Source organism: Gasterosteus aculeatus, chromosome 9 (genome assembly GCF_964276395.1).
Source record: "Gasterosteus aculeatus chromosome 9, fGasAcu3.hap1.1, whole genome shotgun sequence".
NCBI lineage: Eukaryota > Metazoa > Chordata > Actinopteri > Perciformes > Gasterosteidae > Gasterosteus > Gasterosteus aculeatus.
The window spans coordinates 8,377,210-8,393,241 of NC_135696.1; the positions used below are offsets into that span (position 1 = coordinate 8,377,210).

At 42.6% G+C, this 16,032-nt stretch overlaps 1 protein-coding gene across 1 annotated transcript; it reads left to right on the forward strand.

The window, feature by feature from the left end:
- The first annotated feature begins 2,831 nt into the window (after positions 1-2,831).
- On the forward strand, positions 2,832-15,990 carry LOC120825463 (adhesion G protein-coupled receptor E5). The gene is made up of 17 exons (XM_040187075.2): positions 2,832-3,180; positions 7,069-7,143; positions 7,610-7,750; positions 7,868-7,999; positions 8,914-9,057; positions 9,316-9,359; positions 9,595-9,705; positions 9,800-9,950; positions 10,100-10,219; positions 10,305-10,504; positions 10,647-10,808; positions 11,416-11,610; positions 12,439-12,656; positions 12,776-12,934; positions 13,576-13,744; positions 13,946-14,047; positions 14,400-15,990. The coding sequence occupies exons 1-17, from the start codon at positions 3,150-3,152 to the stop codon at positions 14,439-14,441; spliced, it is 2,196 nt and encodes a 731-aa protein (XP_040043009.2). The 5' UTR covers positions 2,832-3,149; the 3' UTR covers positions 14,442-15,990.
- The last annotated feature ends 42 nt before the right edge of the window (positions 15,991-16,032 follow it).

Here is a 16,032-nt window from a genome sequence, read left to right on the forward strand (position 1 = left end):
TGTATAACTGGCCTCCTTACAGTACGTCGCTAGTGTTTCTGGGTGAGAAGTTTCCTTCTCCTTCTCTTTCCTTCTGAGTCCCTGTAAGAAGCAACTGAAACTGTGTAATTATGATCTACTCTCGTCTGTGCGTGTGCGTGTGCACTGACATTTAGTATTCTGTCAGTGTCATTAAGTTTTATTCCACATTTGTAACATTACACTAAAACTTTCCACCATACCACTTAATGCGACATGAACTTTAATGCTATGACAATGACTTCAAAGTAATACTAAATCAGTATCAGTCAAAGGTTTGGACACTTTTTCTAATTCAATGACAATGTGGGTCCAACATTTTGACTGCTACCATTACATTTATTGCACTGGGAGACTGTCGGCTGATTTACGTTTCATTTATTGGCAACCCCTTGAGGATCCATTCTTTCCCACGATCCATGTCTGGCTTGCGACGGCGACTTGGAACATGTTTGATTTAAAATACTCTTCTCTTTCAAGTTGACAAAGAGGAATCTTTTAATTATCAAAATCATCAAAAACTGTTTATCATCTAAATCTGTTTCACCTTTCCTCCGCTTTGCAGGCTCTTACAAAGCTTCTAGATAGAAGTCGATCAGTAGTTTTTGAAGAGGATTACACAAATTTAGCTCAGCAACAGATGTGCTTACGTTTATTTTTACTCCGTTTCTCTGCTTCCGACTGAGTTGTGTTTTTTCTTGTGTGGGTTTAGTGAGGAACCGAGACCCCGAAAGCCTTTTAGGCCGAGAATAAACAAACCCCTCTGCTGCTGTGGAAGCGCGAGACTTCATCATTTCCAAAGGCTCAGTTTTCCACCTCATTTTAATTTTGTGTAATTTAATCCTAATGACACGTATAAGAGATAATCAAAGTGGAAGTCTATGACTTTTACCCAAAAGAAGTATTGTCAAATTCAGCAAATATCCCATCGCGGTCGGTTCTGAGTTTCTGCTGGCTCTGCCGACGGGAAACAAACAAAGTTATGACTTAATGTGGTTTATTAAACATTTAAAGCGTCTTTCTTTCTCAAAGGCCAAGTACTCCGTGTTTCAGGTGGTCTGTTCCACTTTGTGTACTTGCATACATACTCATGTAGCTCTCTTAACCCCCCAAGGCTCATGTTGTCATCACTAATAAACGATCACTGCTACTTGTCATTCTTCCTCTGACAGATTACAATTTTCCCAGACTGTTCATCCTTTTGGATGACGAATGGTCACAGTAGGCTGGTGTCTGCTTTGTGCATGTGGGACTCAATGGCTGAGCACACACACACACACACACACACACACACACACACACACACACACACACACACACGTCCACGCTCAGATTAGTGCATTCCGTTTAGAAGTATGTAATTGTACAGACAATGGTAAACTTGCAGTAACTTAAAAAACAGGAACAAACAGATATAAACAAGGACAGATTGATACAATCCACCTCCAAACCTCCACATACACGCGCGCACACACACACACACACACACACACACACACACACACACACACACACACACACACACACACACACACACACACACACACACATAAACACACACATAGACACACCAACGCTGGGTTAGCTAAACGCATCTGCTTTTCATTTCTTATTTTGTTTACTAGAGATGCTGAGGGGACATGAACTTCTCTCATCTTCTTCCTGCCCACTTGTGCGGGAGATTTGTCCGTCTCGATGTGTCTGCTCATCTGTCTGCGTAAATATCATGAAAAACGATGACAGAGAGTCAAGAAGATGCTTAAGAAAACCAATGAGGGACTGAAGGGAGGAAAAGACGTCCCAGGACCATCTCTCCTCTCGGGAAACGAGCTGAGAAACACACAAGCGGCTCGTTATGGAGAGTTTCCCCAATGCGTGCAGCAGCTGTAGTCTGTTGCACATCTGTGATGTGCACCACAAGGCCGTGGCTTTGTCATGTTGTAGACATTATTGTTGTGTGATGTAAGGTTACCATGACTTATTCTCACACTTGTAGAGTCTAGTCTGGTTCTTTAAATCATCTTCGAGTTCAGATTATAAGGCTGTTTCTAGTGTGCGGATTTTCGATGCATTGACATGCGAGTTCAGCGCTCAAATCTAAATCATTAAAGTCGATCAGACTTTTATCTGCTAACTAACTAGCTCACTGCCATCGACTATCTATAATTACAGTTACAGGGTTACAGTTCATAAGCACACCGTGTGTGTTATTTCCAAACTGTGTGGAAGGCTGTCTTTAACTCATTGTTTAGAACTTCATTTGCTCTGGTGCTGGTCCGATGGAGCGAGAGCGAGGTCGAGTCTAGCGGTGAATGTTGGAATGTTGAAGCTGCTTCAACAGAATTTTGTACAACCCGGTTTCCTCTGAACCACATTATTGGGGTCTGGTGAGGAATTCTGGTTCCCTCATCCTGCATCCGTCTCCAGTCGGTTTCTTGCTGTCTGTGGGGTGGGGTGGGGGGGGGGGGGGGATTGAGAAAACACAGAAGGTTTGTCACTGGAAGTGGGTGAAGGGCGGAACATTTTGGGAAGGGGGGGAGGGGATTTAGAGTTGGGGAGAATGGACGGAGATATACGATTACTTACTGGGAAAAACCCAAGTACAGCAGCTGCTTGGATTGAGTGTTAGTCATAGGCCTCTCGTCGGCCCCGTCTCCCCCCTCCTCTCCCTCTCTCGGCCTCTCATGAGAGGGCTGTGAATAGCTCCTGAAATAGAGCCTGCTGAAGCGAAAGGGGAAATGTGAAAGACAGCGCAGACAGAAGGGAGGAGTGGGGGTGAGCGGGGGGTGAGCAAAGTTATAGGGGGCCAGTTCACATGGAAAGAGTGAAAGAAAAGAGCAAGAAAGAGTGACGCGAAAGACACAAGGCCACACAGATACGAGAGAGGGAGGGAGAGAGGGAGGGAGAGGGAGGGAGAGAGAGAGAGAGAGAGAGGGTTGGGGAATCAGGCAGAGAGCGAGGCGTGCTCAGTCTGAATCTGAAGGAGCAAGCTGCTGGTACTGGATTTAATGGACCGTGAACTACTGAGACGTCTGTGAAATACTCAAATCCTTCTTAAACGTCGCGACAGGAGCAAAGTCATTGTTGTGATAAAGTCTTCAGCTGTGGGGGGATATCGGTTTGCCTCTAACATGGAGTACTGGAAGGCGCTGCTTCTCCTGGGTAAGTCTGTCAATGGGAGCAGTGTGATTGTGCGTGATTGTGTGTGTGTGTGTGTGTGTGTGTGTGTGTGTGTGTGTGTGAATGGGTGGGTGGGTCTCTATGTGGGAGAGTGATGGTTGAGAAAAAAATAAAAAGTGCGGAGAAGTTTAGAAATGACGCAATTCAGTCGATTTACTTTTACTTTTTGTTTCAGTGAGACCTTGTGACCATGAGGTCTCTTTACGCAAACAAATCCCTGATCCACGTTAGTTAGTTAGTTAATACATAGTCAAAAATCAGTCAGCTCCTCGGCCTGTCAAGAGCCTAGACAACTCCTAAAGCCAGGGTGAGTTGTGGCAGCATGCAGAGGTCTGACATATTTAAGAAGCTCATCGCCCATAGAACTTTTATTCTTATCCCCTCTTTTTACAGATCTCATACATTATACTATACGTTGGGCGGGTCGTCACATGCACACTATATCGCGCAGACAGATTACATCCAAACCATGATATGCCATATGCCGTTCAACTGTGAAAGTTTGAATGCTTTTGAGTCTACGAGCTATTCCATGATTTAAGACCCTATTGTATACATTGTAATACGCCAGTAGGATGTCAAACAAAAACTTGACACACTAAGGTATTGACACAGGCAAGAGGCACAGGCATGTCTTTTACATCTTTTCACCACTGTCTTTTAGAAATGAGCTGAAGCAATTGGTGCCATCATTTTGAAATAGGTGATGTGTTATGAACATGTGACTTAACAGCAAGTAAAAGGAAACCTTTGTCTCAAAATAGAGAAGAATCCTGGTGACAAGAAAATGTGTTTTTTGTCTTTATAACTTCCCCTTTCGATCAGGCCCAAGGAGGATTCAACAAAAAGAGACAGACAGAAATAATGCAATATGAAGCTCATGAAGAAAGACATTGCATTGTTTATATTGCACATTAACAATGAAATGAAAAAGCGGAAAAAGCGTTTTTTCAACAGCTAAACTGCTTCTTTGCTGCAAATAAGGGTTTTGCTGCCTTCCAGTCAGGCTTTCGACAGCACTACAGTAATGAAACTGCTCTTATCAAGGTTTTCAACGAGATCCACTTAAACACAGACAATGGCAGAACTTCAGTTTTAGTCTTACTGTATCTCAGCGCAGCATTTGACACAGTCGACCATGACAAACTCCTGGATAGATCAACTGGGTGGAACTCTCTGGCACAGCACTTAACTGGTTTGAATCCTACTTGAAAGACCGAAAATACTTTCAGCCTACTATCACCTAAAGAATATATCAAGGTTTAGAAGACTTATGTCTCAACCAGATTTGGAAAAACTTGTCCATGCATTTATCTTCAGTGGACTGGACCACTGTGACAGTGTTTTTATACGTCTCTGTAAAAAGTAAATCGGAAAGCTACAGCTGATCCAGAACGCTGCAGCACGAGTCCTCACTGGGACCAGGAAAGTGGATCACATAACTCCAGTTCTCAGGTCTTTACTGGCTTCCTGTCAAACAAAGAATTGACGTCCAAATCCTGCTGCTAGTTTATAAAGCACTGAATGATTTAGGGCCAAAGTACATTTCTGATCTGCTGATGCCTTATGAACCGCCACAAACCCTTTGGTCGTCCGGGACGGTCTACTTTCCCAGAAAGCTGCAGCTCTTCTGCCTTCAATTGACCGTTTCTGCAAGTCGGAATTCTTAGAGACATTCTTAAATTTACATACAATTTTATTCTATTTGAAATCTTTTAACGTCTTTTTTTTAATCCTTTTAATGACGTTTTTCTTTTATATTCAATGTATCAATGTTCTTAACTGTTTATAAGTCTCCTTGCTTTATGTTTGGATGTTTTTAATGGTCTTATGTGGAGCATCTCTGCCTGGTTCTCCTCAGTGGTGCTACTGCAGGAGCTCCAGCTTCGTCAGAGAACAATAGAGGGCTCATTGTGAAGCAGGGACGACAAAACAGGAAGAATGATTTTTCCATGGGGGGGAGGGGGGTATTTTGACAGAGATCCGTGAGTCAGAAAAATGTGACTGATTTGTGTCTGTAGATAATCTGACTGCGTCATGGCTGAAGTTTAGCAGAAGTAATTCACAAGGGGACATCAGGCAGCAACCTTTACAAATTGAGACCAGTAGGGATTTACGACTGTGGTGGCAAAAATAAATCGGATTGGATAGAGGTCTATGAGAAATAATAATAATAAATGACCCTATTCCCCCTTTTCTATTAACTCTGTAAATTAGAAAAAAAAAATTGGGAATGCAATGGAATAACAATTCCAATTTAATGACTGCTTTTTGAAAAGTACAACGCTTGTTTACAGTTGAAGTAAATCCCCCAAATTATGTTAGAATAACATTATCTGCCCTAAAATTAGCAGACCAATTAGTTACTAAATATGTTTAAGATGAGAACCGTGCACCAGCAGCAGCAAACTCTCATTTTACACCTTTCTCATTTGATAGTAGTTCTGGGGCAGTGATTGACAGCTGTGTTAGAGGCTGCTCTGTCTGATTGGTAATTTATTTGGTTCTGTGGAATATTGCAAACAACATTTGAAGCACTAAAAGGAGGCTGAGAACCACCAACTGTTGCTTTAACCAATGACTTACTTAGATAGCAAACTGAGCTCCCGTATTTAACACAGGACCCATCTCATCCCATAATGGCGTGAGACGCGGCACAACAGTCTTCGTCAGCCGACCCACGCAGTTTTCCCGCTCCCCTCTCGGCCTGTCTGATCCAGCTCCACATCCAACATCGAGTCTTTAACTTATCCACCAGTGGCAAAAGCTCAAATCAAGAAACTTGAGCTGACTGATGCTGCCAAACAGCCTGCGGCCGAGCCGATAGTTATTTAAAGCGTTCAGGCTTTTACAAACATTGACTGTCCGGCTGACCAGTCAAGATGAAATAGACACGTCTGTGTTGGGTTTTTTACCCTCTGCTATAATGTATCGCTTCATTAACTCGACCTGGCTCGTTTATTGATTTTCCTCATCCAGCATGTCTCTCTTCGTCTTAACCGACCGTCCTGTTTTAAACTGTTTATTTTACTCATTCAACTGTTCACATCCTCTGTGGTTTACTTCATCTTAATCTCTCAGCTCACCATTTCCCCTTATTCATTAAACTAAATAAATATTTGTTTAATTTAGCACTTTTAAGCCAGGGCTACATAAGTTTTTGGCTGAACGCTAAAGGCATCAAGGTAATACAATCACAATACTAACATGCAGATGGTTAGCAGGTGTGAAAGTTATCACATTTATGGATATCTCCCAAATACTAGTTTGAGATATTTACCTGAATAAGTAAAACCGTATCCTCCCCCTATACTGGAGCTTTAAGAAAAGTCAAGTAATTTCCAAAATGGAGCTCCAAGAAAATTTCCCAAATGAATACAATTCATCCTTTAGGGACTTGTTTGGACACAATGTCAATCATAGGGATATTTCACCCTGGACCAACTCAAAGACTCCTACAGTGACACTTTGTGCCCTTTCACATGCAAATCAAGAGCTCCATTACTGGAAACTGTGCTAGAGCTCAGCAGCCAAACCACATGGAACTTAAGTTTCGTAATACTTTGCAATTTGATCAAGGTTGTTATGGGCAAACGTTTAAATGGGCCACCACTTCTGTGGGTTGCAATTTTTTTATCAAATGTTGCACCATCCCCCGAGAAGAGGCTTTGACAGCCAACTCAAGGGTTAGTTGGGCTGTCCAAATGAATTATGAGTGGATATGTACCATAAAATACATGATGAATAAAGTTAAAAAAAGGGCACAAAGCTCCGGTTGAAATGTTCTGTTTTTTAGGTCTTCCTTGTTTTTGTAAGATTTTGCCCAAACTGTAAATTGAAACTAAATGACCTCTCTCTCTTTCCCCACAGGCCTATTAAGTGCGCTGGGAGAATGTGAAGCAGCCTGTGGACTTGGGTTGCAGTTAGAAAGCGGTGTCTGTGTTGGTAATTATCTGCCATGACCTCTAACTTCAACCATCCCTCTCCTCAGTCATCAATGTCTCTATTGTGACTGTGGAGTTAAAAGAAGGGTTCCTGGAAATAAGTGGTGTTCGTCATTCAATACCTCTTACTGAAGATGGAAATGAAGCCCTTTTTTGGTGACATTTCACTTTGTTTTTCCATTTTAGGCATTTAAGCACAGCTCACATACAAAGTGGATTGCAGTAAAAACAATTGGAGATATTTCAATTCCTGGATCATTACGATTAGCCACAAACAAGCTAATCATGGTGATCTAATAACTTAAACATGGAGCTAAAAGAAAGAGGGTTAACGATAAAGCCTGTTTAAATTATATTAAAGTTCATTTTTCTACTGACAATAATTTTGTATTGACCTATACATGTGGACTGACCTGTGAGATCTACAGATAAAATGTATTTTTGTGTGTGTTTGTATCCAAATACAGATGTGGATGAGTGCAGAGATCACCCATGTAGTAATAACACAAACTGCAAAAACACGTTGGGCAGCTTCAACTGCCAATGTGAGAAGGGCTACAGAGAAAAGAGTGGGCTTGTTAACTTCACGCTAGATGGCCAGTGCCAAGGTAAGAGTGTGTGTGTGTGTGTGTGTGTGTGTGTGTGTGTGTGTGTGTGTGTGTGTGTGATCAGTGTCTCTCTCTTGTCAATCCGGTCTTACCCATCTACACTTGCTCTCCTGTCAGATATCAACGAGTGCATAGACGGGGGCAATATCTGCGGCCCGAACGCAAGTTGTTCCAACACATTGGGGAGCTACAAATGCCTCTGCCACTTTGGGTACACGGAAGCCACCAATGATTCCGGACACTGCACAGGTGAATACTCTTTCGAGACTGGGGAGTTCAAGTCTGGTCTGTAGGTACACATTCCTAAAAGACTGACGTGCATCTTGTTCCGGATCGGGAGCTGGTCGTGGTATTTGATAATCATCTGAAAGGAGATTCAGCGAGGTGCGTGTCTGGTTCATGTGTGTCCTCTTTACCACTTCCTGTCTTTACCACTACGTGAAAAACAGCAGGCCATTGCAGCCAAGCAGAGCGCCATTCTGTAGTCCGAAATAAATACCTTGAAACGTATACTTAGGCCGAGGCCTTGACAAGAGCAACAGAATAAAGAAAATATGATTCAGTAGCCTCAGTTATTCAGCTTGTTTCTTGCAGCTAGCTTTAGAAATAATCTCAATTTTTTGTTTGCATGGGGAAAGGAATGTGTTATTCGTATTTTTGTTATTGTAAAGCAGACAGCGGTCAGATTGTAGAGATAATGTCACATTTTGATAAATCCCGGAGATTCTCTGTAAAGACAAGAACACGACTTACCGCTTGGTGATTTAACAGGAATACGCGTGGGCTCATTTCACAATACTCAACACACAAAAAACTCAAAATAAAAAACACACAATGGTAGTTCAGAGTTCATAGTTTTCCTCCAGCTACGGAACATTACCCAAGTTAAAAACTGTGTAATACCGATGTCGGATCTTAAAGAGGCCCTAGATGCTTTGGTTTCATCATGGTTCTGCCATCGTAGCCCCACGTACTCTAAACCACAAGGCCAACTCCGGCCTCTGCTTGTGCAAATTTCAGCCCCTGATAACGCCTCAAACTGGTTTCCGGCAAACCGGTTTGCAATACTTACACATACCTATACTCACACTTGCTCCAGACCGGTCTCTCTGAACTCATCGCATTTGTCAGTGATTACTTCTCTGTCCGCTCGTCTTACACAGACATTGATGAGTGCAAAAAAGCGTCCGATAAGCAAGAGGAGCTCTGTGGAGCAGACGGGAACTGCACAAACAGCGACGGGAGTTACCGGTGCATGTGCTCAAAAGGCTTCACCAACTACGGCAACGAAAGGACGACATGCTCAAGTGAGTGACTGCGTACACAATTCCTCCCCGTCACACGCGTCCACATTATGCTTCCAAGTGTTCTTCCCCCCGCAGATGTTAATGTGGCTGCTCTGGGTAATTCGTGTGGGGACTCATCTGATTATCTGCAGTATATTTGTGGAGTCTCATGGGGTAATGGGGATGCGTAGATACTGTTGCACCTCTCGGCTTTCGATGCATAATGGAGTGAAGTATCAAACTGAGTTGATAAGCTCATTTTTCTCTTCTTTTCAATAGAGCTCGACTGCGACAACTTCAACGAAAACGGCAGTTCGTCGCCGGTGAGCTGCAAGTTATTAGCACACTGTAATAATGTATTGAACTCTTACAAAGGGTTCATTTTCATAATTTCAAGTACAGGATCAGATATAATAATAAAATTAACAATAATCAAGCACTGTGGGTTTTCTTTAGGAACATTCTAACCGACCTCCTCAAACTCCCTGCAGCCCTGTAGTGTTTAGTCTACATCTGCTCTAGTGAGGCAAACTAAACAGGCTTTTTATTTTCTCTCAGTCACTCGGAGGCCTGGCAGGCATACTGTCCATGATCAGAAGCAGCTGTTTGGCTCTGTCCGACCCGAGCGTCGCCGGTGAAGGGAAGAGTGACGGAGAGGTGCTGCTGAAGGTCGGAGCAGCAGACACAGATCGCACACATTTGTACACGTATGAATCCACACAGTCTTCTCAATTCTCCCTCTCGCCTCCTGCAACCTGGACAGACGATTTTCTCCGCGACGGAGGCCGTCGTGTCCCCCGGTCACTTGGACAGCAGAGATGTTAGCGGACTGCTCGGCGCGATGGAGAACGCCATCATGCTCATCGGCCCGCAGCTCAAAGACGGCCGCACTAAGACAGAGACCACAGAGATGGGTAAGAGTCTCCATGAGCTCAGTTGAGATGTGCATGTTGTATTACACTGTCAAAATGCTCTTGGGTGGTTATAAGCACGGGAGTAGATGCATGCATGGGGAAGTTGATACAAACTGGGTGATTTGAAATGAGTCATCTGCTCAATTCAGACGCAGAAATTGCAGTGCAGAGGGGACAGACTCCCCCGACGGGGCCGATCCATCTGACCAATGACAACGCTACACTTGACACTGACTGGACAACTGCAGCTGGGACGGGATCATACCCTGGTAAACCTCTTCTCCCTCTGGTAGCGAGGCCAAAATTGCACGGTTGATTAATGAATGTGATCATATTTTTTATTGTGTTTTACAGGTTTCGCGCTGGCTGCGTTGTTGAGCTACAAGAACCTTGAGATATCTGATAACCGCTCCTTTAGCGAGCTCACAGGACTCGAAAAGGATGGAGTGAGTCCGTCCTTCCAGGTCACCTCGACAATAGTTTCTGTTGTGGTGTCTAACCCGTCCACTCAGAACCTGAGCCGCTCCGTCAACATCACCCTCCGACATCTACAGGTAGCCCGACCGCTCGCGCCGCCTCCTCGGTGCTTTTTCATCATTTGTGGTCCAAACACTTGGCTCCTCCTGCAATAGGAGGAATAGTATAAACACACGTAGCCTGCTTTTTGAAATGATGGCCTTTTTTTTTCGTTCATAGAACATAACGGGTGATGTGAGCTACATCTGTGCGTACTGGAACGAGAGCGGGGCCTGGTCCACAGATGGTTGTTATCAACGTACCTCCAATAAAACGCACACCGAGTGCACATGCAGTCATCTGAGCAGCTTTGCTGTGCTCGTGGCACTCTACGACATGAAGGTAAGAAGCACGCGCGCCATGAAACCCATTTGTTGCATACTGAAAGTAATACATAGTGAAAAAGTATCCTGCAAGGTCTTACTGGACATAAAAATTAGGAAATTAAAAATCCCACTCAACTTTAAATTGATTTAAATATTTTTTTTTTGCCAAAAACTCATTAAGCAGGCAGCTATATTAGCAAGGAAGCTATGATGAATAACCCGATGAGCAGCAAACAGAAAAGTTAACAATTTGCTCGTGGACCATTTAGCTGTTAAATATCCAGATGTTTCCCTCAGGAGTCCGTAAAGACCAAAGAGGAGGAGTAAACATTGGACTTATATTTGTGAGGAAGCTGGAAACAAAACTCCAAGTGAACGATAACTTCTCGGTTCAATGTGTACACAGACGCTGTTTGCTCACAAGCTTGTTAAATCAACTTGATCAAGTTATAATACATCACTGTTGTGTTTACAGCTTGTTTACCTCATAGTGGCCAATAAAGTAGTCACTGCTGATGGACAAAACAGGCGCTTCTCTTTTCTCCTCCATGTCAGAGTAACGCACACACATTATGTTGTCGGTGATAATGGAACCTCGGCCACTAACGCATCTCCTCTACCAGCACACCTTTGGGCTCCAGCTGGTCACCAAGATAGGGCTGACCATCTCCCTGCTGTGCCTCGGACTGTGCATCCTGACATTCAAGTTCTGCCGCTCCATCCAAGGAACCCGTACCACCATCCACCTGCACCTCTGCATCTGCCTCTTCGTGGCTGACCTCTTCTTTCTCGCCGGCATCTCACAAACTGAACCCGTGGTATGTTTGTCCAAGCAAATAGTGACTCCTGCAATTGACGCTGTGTTTACTGAGAAAGTCGTTTCATGAAGTGTTTGTACTGGGTCGAGTGGTTCCATTTATTTTCCTGTTTGCGTTAAACAAAGTGAATGTGTAGAGGTCCTCTTCGCGTAAACTGTGGGCATCCAAGCGCTCTTGAAATATTCAACCTCAAGCGTGTCTTCCTGACAAGTTGCAGTTTAATGCCCCTAAAGCTTTTTGTGAGGGGGTGAAAAAGCGATAAAAAGGTCTTACTTTCTTACAAGGACTCATAGAGGAGCGAAATATCACAAAATGACCAAATGGGAAGTTTGTTTGTACATATTGTTCAAGTAGTAAGGAGAAGAAGAAATAAGAATAAAAACCTCACACATGTGTTTGACTCTGTGGGGAGTAGTTGCTGTTCTTTGTGGATTTTATACTTTCCATTTTATGCAACTTTATATTGTACTTAACATATTAGAATTTTTACTCAAACCGGTAATATTATAAACAATTTAACGTACAAAACACATGTCCAATGTAGGCTGGATTTTGATTGATTAATCAGTTAAATAGAATATGAAATAGTCAGATGTAGCTTCTGACCCACTATAATATAAAATTCTTTATCGAATGTTAATGTTGTTACGACATAAACTGGGGAAATTCTTTATCTTTACCTAAATCCGACTGTAATCAATTAATGGAGATTAATTTCATAAATAGCTTGGACACTTCTAATTCAAATGATTATCTTGATCTGATTTGTGCAGTGAGACATTTCAGTCCTCTTCCTCTCTGATGTCCTTCTTCCTCGCATTATTTCAGGGCGCCTGCAGGTTCGTTGCGGCGATGCTCCATTACTTCTTCTTGGGCGTGTTCACCTGGATGCTGTTGGAAGGGGTGCAGCTGTACCGTATGGTGGTCCTGGTGTTCAATGCCACCATGCGGCCCCTCTACTTAATCCTCACTGGTTACGGGACCCCGCTCATTATCGTCATTATATCCGCCATCATAAGACCAAATGGATACGGTACCGACCAGCAGTACGTGTGTGTTTGAACGTGTCTTAGCAAAATCACATCCAATCACATCAGGGCTGCTGTTCCCGGTGTCTTCGGGAATACTCGGTCATGCACATGTGTGTCCTCTGTCTCCTCTACAGCTGCTGGCTGTCTCTGGAAGACGGGCTCATCTGGAGTTTCTACGGTCCTGTGTGCTTCATCGTCATCTTAAACGTCTTCTTTTTCATCGTCACCGTCTGGAAGCTGGCCCAGAAGTTCACCAGTCTCAACCCAGACCTCACCAAGCTGCATAAAATCAAGTCAGTGTGTGTGTGTGTGTGTGTGTTTGTTGGTTTGCGTGTTACAGAGTATCTCTGTCTGCTGTTGCTGTTGCGTTATTGTGTGAAGTAATGTGACTTCACCCAAACCGCTGCGCACGTCAGCACGTATGTTGGCCAAATGGAGCAACGTTGCGACCGTTTTGTGGTGGGAAAAAAAAGTAGCTAATGTTTTTTTAGTACCAAGTCTGCTCTCTAATGACATGTTGCTTCTCCTTCTCACTTCATTTATACACACTCTTTTTTTGCACCGCTTGAACATGTGCAGCTACAGAACACATATTAGCTTTGATGAAAGAAAAAATCCACGTGTTTCCCATTTGGCTCTTAATCTCCTTTGTATCACAGTTTGGAGTATACAGCTATCAATGGCAATAAGATCACAAATACTAACAAAGGTTCATGCAAAGATGAAAGAGTGTTCCTCTGCAAGTAGTTTTCCTTTCAAAATAATCTTTTATACTCATCTCTTGCATTCCACTGTTTAGGGATTTTCCAGACGATGCAGTATTACAGTAACTGAGTCATCCAGGTGTTTGGGCTCTAGTTAATCTTTCCTTTCATTCTCTATCAGTTGCCTTTTCTCTGAACCACCATCCCCCATCCTCCTTCTTCCTCTGCAGGGCTTTCACAGTGACAGCCATCGCCCAGATGTGCATACTGGGTCTGATGTGGGTGTTTGGGGCCTTTCTGTTTCAAGAGGGCACCTTAGTGGCAGCATACATCTTCACTATCCTTAACAGCCTGCAGGGAGCGCTGGTGTTCATTATGCACTGCCTGCTGTCTAAACAGGTAGGACACGGTGTGGTTACTGTTGTTGTGTGTGTGTGTGTGTGTGTGTGTGTGTGTGTGTGTGTGTGTGTGTGTGTGTGTGTGTGTGTGTGTGTGTGTGTGTAACTGGATCTATATGCATGCAGGTAGGATATTGAAAATACCAAAGAGAAACTGTCGTGACCCAATATGTGGATTTTGATGTTCTGCTGCCCCCTGCAGGTGAGAGAGGAATACGCCCATTTCCTCTCTTGTATCTGCACATCAGAGAAGAAGAGGTACTCCGACCTCACCAGTACCAACCCCTCCAACAGTCAGTCACAAGTAAGTCTCTATAAAATACAATAGAAATACTTATTCCCTGCAGGTGAAAACATCGTACCTCCAATTGTCATTTGCCTGTAATTTAGCTGATATTTATAATCACATACTTACAAAACACATGATCCTCTTATAAAACAATTCATTGTTAGACATTAAGTGTTCCACCTGGACCAACGAGAACTTAGAAGGAAAGTTTACATGATAATACATCAAAACTTAATTTCATTTATATAATGAATGTAAATGAATGTAAACAGCGATAGCATTTATGTTGACATTTACTTTTTTGAGTGCAGACACATTACAGTTTGTTGTCTAACATTGTTTCTAATCTTTTTTTGTGTTCGTTCAGGCTTCTCGGAGTGGGGAGCACACCGGAGAATCACAAATATGAAACGCTCCATGAGTTTTCGTACCCCAAAGACAGACTGTCACACCTTTACCATACCGAGTTAGCCCTGGTTTTAAAGGTTTGGAAGACTTTAATTGAAAATTCAGTGACTATCTTTGGGTTTTGTTGTACTACTATGCCAACTGTCCGATGGTACCGGCAATCAGGGAGCCCAACAGGTCACGTTAGATGGGAAGCGTTAATAATACCGCATAAGAAAGTCCACAAATATGACTCTCCTCGCCTGCTATTGGATTTAACTATGGAACAGAAAGACTTTTGCTTATTTCCTTCTTAGCATGCTCTACAAAGCTGTAAATGATGGATCTAGTTGTATTGACGAATTTCTTATTTAGTGTCGTTATCTTCACAGCAGAGAAGTAGCCGACCACAACAAGTGTCTATTCAGGAACTCTTTAAATGAAAGCGACAGATATTTCAGTACATTATCAGTTCATCAAAAACATATCAGTAGTATAAGCTGTTGCCTTTCAAAGGAGTCAAAGTGACACAAATACCCTGATGTGGACTATTTGATTGCACGTGACAAGTGATGCTCCCTGCTGTATATGTGCAATCACACTGTGCTGTATTTTTAGACATGTTTCATGTACTAGAATAAGGGTGGGTTTGCCTTTTAGATTTTTTTTTTCCATTTACTGTATTTGAAGGTAACAGAAGCAACTGACTTGAAGCACTCGTGGCCATTGTGATATCTTTTCTTGCAAATGATTTGCAATTGAGCTGTGCCTTTTGTCACCGGTGTTTGTTTTTGGAAAAAAAATGAATTCAGCCCCAAAATAGCAGTTTGGGAAATTCCCAAAACAGACCCACCCTTCTGATAAGCCTGCAGCTTCCTGCAATCAAACTGTGTTTAGGGAATAAAATTCCATTTAGTTGTTTTTCTTATTACAGCTCTTAGTCAATGTCTCCATAGATTGTTAGTGACTATAACTTGTCGCATTCCCTGAAATGAGAACTTCAACTGTTTTGATGAGGTCTATGGGAGATGTGCAGACCGTGGTATGTTTATGTTATTGCACTTTTTCATTTAACAAATAGATAATCCAGCACATCTTCACTCACGTGGTGCAACAATCAACTTGAACCTCACTCAAAGAACCGGAACACTTTACTTGGTGTAAAAATGCTGTCATATTTTCTAATATTTCATAGAAAGAGAGGATATGGTAAAAACATGTTTTGTTTCTGTCTCCCTTTCTCATCTACAAGCCTGATTAAGACCACTTATGTGTTGGTTTGACAACTAAACGTCTCTTAGGTTCTTATGTGTGGCTGCACTCTTTTTGTGACCAGCAGTACGGATTAAATAAAGTATTGCAAAATGTATTTCCATGAGAAAAAGCTACGTGCATTGTGCAGCAGTTTGTGAATGTAAATCCTTTTTTTTAATTTTAGATAGGCCTTCTATAGGTGTTTTAGCTTGAAGGTGTACAAACTTATTTTTCTACTTTGTTATATTGTATGTCGTTTGGTACTGTTTTCTTAAATGCCACAATTTTTATTAAAGCTTCTATTTCATCAAAAAAAATGTGTAAAGTGGTTTATGAGCAGACAGACAGACGGACAGACT